Consider the following 1,994-nt stretch of genomic DNA (forward strand, 5'->3'; position numbering starts at 1 on the left):
GACATTTGCTGCAAAGAAGTGCTATGTCTCCACAACCTTGCTGGCCAGTAGAGAAGATCAAAGCAGCAGCCTCTGCCTCATGTCCATCTTCCAAATCCCAAGCAAGCACAGCCGATGAAAAGGCTCTCATTCCTAGCTGGGATTCTTGTCGTGAGGGACTCTGGGAAATGTTGTGCTTAGCTTGCAAGAAATGAGACAGGATCTTGGGGCACAACGGATCAAAGCAAAAACAAAAAAACAATGAGGTGAGACAGGAGACTATGCCCAGCTAACGTTAGCGCAGTACCTTTGCTTTTTATTTTCTTATTGATTTATACTTATTTAATTATTTTACCTTTGATTTTTAAAGAAAAGCATATCTGTATGTATTTGCCTTATGCTTGCCATTTCTTTTTGCTCCTTTACTAATCTTGTATTTCCTTCCCTAAATAGCCTATAAGCATCATCCTTCTACCGTGTCAAATATTTTTACCAATTTCTTTCAAGATGGACTTTGTGGTACTAGATAGCTCACCCATGGAACTATGTGGAAACTGGCAATATGATCCTTTACTCTATGTATTTTTTTCAGATTCCCATCCATCATGACAACCATCCGACTACGAGAATTTATTGAGCGTCGCCCACTGATCCCGCCAAGGTATAGTTCTTCCAGATGCACTGCCTCCAGGGCTGAGGCCAGGCAGCCAGGTGCCTGGGGAGTTAGAACTGCACATCCTGCTGCGTAGTGGTTGAGAGACCACTGCCAGGGAGTTCTAGGGAAGCTCTTTGGATGTTTCTTGATGAGCAGGTCTATGCAAACCCACTGGCAAAAGTCAGAGGAAGCTGAGACGCCAAAGAAAGAGACTGACAAATCCAGTTTCTTACAAAGAAATATTTAACAGGGACTTACGAACAGAAGCCACATATATGTCTCAGGTGGCAATGAGGTGAGATGGTGGATGTCTGCACCATTACCCCTGAGACCTAGGGTTTAGATAGCATAGGGAAAGAGTGATACAGAAGGGATGTAGGGGACAATTGAAGGATGATAACACCAACGCTGTTTGGCCAAAGGGCAGGACTTACAGTAAGTACCTGCTCTGGCACCAGGAACTATAGAGAAACTGGAAATCTTAGAGGCCTGGGGTGATATGATTTGCTTGTGTCTCCACTCAAATCTCATCTTGAATTGTAGTTCCCATAATTCCCACATGTCGTGGGAGGGACCTGGTGGGAGGTAATTGAATCATGGGGTGGGGCTTTCCCATGCTGTTCTCGTGACAGTGAGTAAGTCTCACGAGATCTGATGGTTTTGTAAGTTGGAGTTCCCCTGAGCAAACTCTCTTGCCTGCTGCCATGTAAGATGTGCCTTTGCTCCTCCTTTGCCTTCTGCCATGATTGTGAGGCCTCCCCAGCCATGTGGAACTGTGAGTCCATTAAACCTCTTTTTCTTCATAAAGTACCCAGTCTCAGGTATTTCTTCCTAGCAGTAGGAAAATGGGCTAATAAAAGGGGTTAATCAGAAGCCAACATGGTGAATTAGCATCCAACACAGAGTTGCTCTAGCCTCTACCCTGGGTTTAGGGAAGTTGTGAGAAACAGAAACCTCACACTCATTGCAGAATCCAAGCAAACAGGCAACTCCAAATTCCCAAAAGACCAGAAGGATATTGGTTTTTGCTTGGGAAGAGCTTTACTGAGAAGTCTGAGCAACCCAGGCCTACATTTTGGATTGGACCATTTTACTCTGCTTGGGGTAAAACAAACTGCCCCTGTGCTTCTGCACGATGAGAGCTGACAGCACAGATGGAAACTAAGGAGCCGTTTCAGTCTTTCTTCAAGGTCCTCTGTGGCACAAGAATAACAAGCCCTAGATATGTTTGGTTGTACTAAATCTGATATCAGATGAGTCTGTAAATCCTAACCCCGCTCTCCCTTCACCACCTGCGATGGAGTCTGCAGAAGTGTAGTAGCTATAAATTTGTGACAGAACCTCACACTGTGATTTGGGC

General features: G+C 44.8%; 1 protein-coding gene across 1 annotated transcript in view; it reads left to right on the top strand.

The window, feature by feature from the left end:
- Window positions 1-1,994, top strand: part of LOC105521502 (chromosome unknown open reading frame, human C1orf100) — a 44,326-nt gene that overhangs the window by 14,866 nt on the left and 27,466 nt on the right. Inside the window, exon 2 of the mRNA XM_011955713.1 lies at window positions 572-640. Coding sequence (XP_011811103.1) covers window positions 585-640 — 56 coding nt within the window. The 5' untranslated portion in view covers window positions 572-584. The remainder of the gene's footprint in view (window positions 1-571; window positions 641-1,994) is intronic.

The sequence above is a fragment of the Colobus angolensis genome, unplaced genomic scaffold, assembly GCF_000951035.1.
Source record: "Colobus angolensis palliatus isolate OR3802 unplaced genomic scaffold, Cang.pa_1.0 Scaffold40, whole genome shotgun sequence".
NCBI classification, from domain to species: Eukaryota; Metazoa; Chordata; class Mammalia; order Primates; family Cercopithecidae; genus Colobus; species Colobus angolensis.